General features: G+C 45.7%; 2 protein-coding genes across 2 annotated transcripts; both read right to left on the bottom strand.

Moving 5' to 3' along the window:
- Positions 1-96: 96 nt before the first annotated feature.
- Positions 97-459, bottom strand: Pmar_PMAR021998 (hypothetical protein; the record flags this gene model as incomplete). Its single annotated transcript, XM_002768302.1, has 2 exons — positions 97-154; positions 368-459. The coding sequence occupies 2 exons, from the start codon at positions 457-459 to the stop codon at positions 97-99; spliced, it is 150 nt and encodes a 49-aa protein (XP_002768348.1).
- Positions 460-507: 48 nt separating this feature from the next.
- Positions 508-1,950, bottom strand: Pmar_PMAR021999 (conserved hypothetical protein; the record flags this gene model as incomplete). Its single annotated transcript, XM_002768303.1, has 7 exons — positions 508-614; positions 781-869; positions 919-1,085; positions 1,358-1,462; positions 1,635-1,705; positions 1,743-1,853; positions 1,899-1,950. The coding sequence occupies 7 exons, from the start codon at positions 1,948-1,950 to the stop codon at positions 508-510; spliced, it is 702 nt and encodes a 233-aa protein (XP_002768349.1).
- Between the last annotated feature and the right edge of the window lie 551 nt (positions 1,951-2,501).

The raw sequence follows: 2,501 nt of genomic DNA on the forward strand, positions 1-2,501 counted from the left end.
TAGAGGCCCCCTCCGCGACCCATGCAGAGCTTCATTCAAGCGCTGCCGTAACTATTAGGAAGGCATCTGGTAAGCTTCTGGTCAGCTTCCCATGAATCACCAGGGGGCTACCTTCACCGGCTCTACTGCGGCTGCAGACTCGACGCAAATGTATCTATCAATCAAGTTCAGTTATACACTCGAGAACAGCGAGAGGCATAATCATACCATCATTTCTCCAACTCCTGAATCTTTGCCTACTACATGAGGAGTTCAATGTTTTCAACAGTTCTCAACAAAATAAACCTTCAATACCACATTGCGCACACATCACGATGAGGAGTACCCTCGAATGAGTATGATACTACTAGCCCCTGAGTAAACCTACCTCTTGAAGTCCCCCGCCGGCATATCGCCTAACGAGTCGCTGCCAATATTCCACACAACAGTGTCCGGGAACGACGGGCTCTTCTCAGCCATCAATCTGACAGGAAAAGCGTTAAATCATCACAAGTCAATGAAGACTGCTCACATCTTAGAACCGTCACAAAGTATATGAGCGGGGCCAGCTGCTTGCTTATACACTCTATCCACAATACCCTCATTAAACTCAACCACCGAATTCCCATCATAACCTGCACAGGAAAACCAAACCCTTAAATAGTCACTGGAGTTTCACAACACTAGTGAAAAACATATTTCACATAGCACCGCATAGCACGAATATCGCGTTTTTCACAGAGTATTACACCACTTCATGTAAATCGAATGAAATTCCACTATATGAATTGCCTTTCTTACAGTCCTTGCCTCCCTGAGCCGTATCGTTGTAATGATGCTCATCAACTCCCGCTACTGTTGTCGTAGCAATATCTCCGACCGAAAAGTACCTAAACCCTCTTTCTCGTCCTCTCCATAAAGCCGTTCATGGACTATTACGTATGAAGAGCTGTTGCGAACTGCATAGCCTCCGCACCAGTATTCACCACTTCCATATGCATCCCCAAATAGTCCCCACCTAGAGTTACAGTATACCGCAACTCGAATTCGAATGGGCATCCCATCGTTTCCTTAGTAAATTCGTTCGAAACCAGCTTGAATGTAACCTATACAGAGCTCAGCATCCACACGATTTTGGAAAGTTATGGTATTATTATTAGTAATAATATATTAACATTATTAATATTTCAGTATAAATATAATGGGGTTTCACCCGATTTACGTGAAGTGGGGTTATACTGTGAAAAGCGCGATATTCGTGGTGATATGCTGTAGTCGTAAAATATGTTTTACACTAGTGTTTTTCATATCACTAGGGTGAAGCTCCAACGCGTAATTAATACAATTCATAATAATAATAATAATAATGATTTATTACGCACGGATCCTCCTCGGTGCTGTAGCTGTCGAGCTCCCACTCAGTGTTCCTCGCGAAGCCGTGCTTCTGGAAGGGACCGTTACCAGCGAATTGCGGCCAACAGACCTGTGGGAAATTGTGGTAACGCTGAGTATTACTACCTCCACTAGAGCGTTATCGATATTGGCTGAGTTTTATCGGGAAAATTCCGATTTTTTTACCAACTTTTCTGCTAAATTGTCCAAAATCTTGCAAATCCGTAATAACCAACACACATCGGCCCAATACCACTACTTACGGGGACTCCGCCTCTCATAGCCTTACCGTTACCATAGTCAGCGATAGGGGACATATACAGGTTGGAGTTGCCTGAAGTACTACTCCTGAGTGATAGGACAGCAGCTACTGATCTCATCACCTTCTCGGTCGGTCCATCTAGCCACGTGAGCACCGTATACGTAGACGTCACATGATGCCTTGGGGTATTTGGGGTGACGGAGGGTGACCATAAGGAGATCTGAAAGGGAATGATGGATGGCTACCTGTACAGTATCATCATCACCTCCCTTTCCTTTAGAGACGATGAAGTTACCAGGAAGTGAGGAAGAAGCCATGCTTAAATGCGAGTCAACTGCCGCATACCACTCCATCGCCACTCCTCAGACTCCAACACAACTCTAGCAGATTCTATAACTTTTATAACGATACGATGACAGTAGCACGTCTCCTTATGAACTATAACCCCATTTCGAATCGAGACCAGAAGGGACCGCGGCATCTGACCCCTTACCACGGTGGCCATCTTGATGCTCCTTTCCTGTTGAAGGCACGACGATATCCACCACTTGGGCTCCACCGAAATCTAACATGCTATAAGTAAGGTGCGGTATGGCACCACTTGAAGCGGCCAAGATGCCTCCACTAACATGAGCCAAGTCATCCTTAGCTTCTGTAGTGGTCTCGCTAATAGGACCTACTGGGTGGCAGGATTCACCACTGATTATGATAACACCAACGTATGCACTCATGAGCTCATCACCTGCTATAAGGCTAACTATGCGTCCCATGCCAGAGCAGATGAGGATGCTTTCATTGATCGGGCGATTGCCTCGATCAGCAGGAGAGCTCGTCAACCCCATCGCTGATAGTCACCTGGTGACTATCA

This window comes from Perkinsus marinus (assembly GCF_000006405.1).
Source record: "Perkinsus marinus ATCC 50983 genomic scaffold scf_1104296968784, whole genome shotgun sequence".
Lineage (NCBI taxonomy): Eukaryota > Perkinsozoa > Perkinsida > Perkinsidae > Perkinsus > Perkinsus marinus.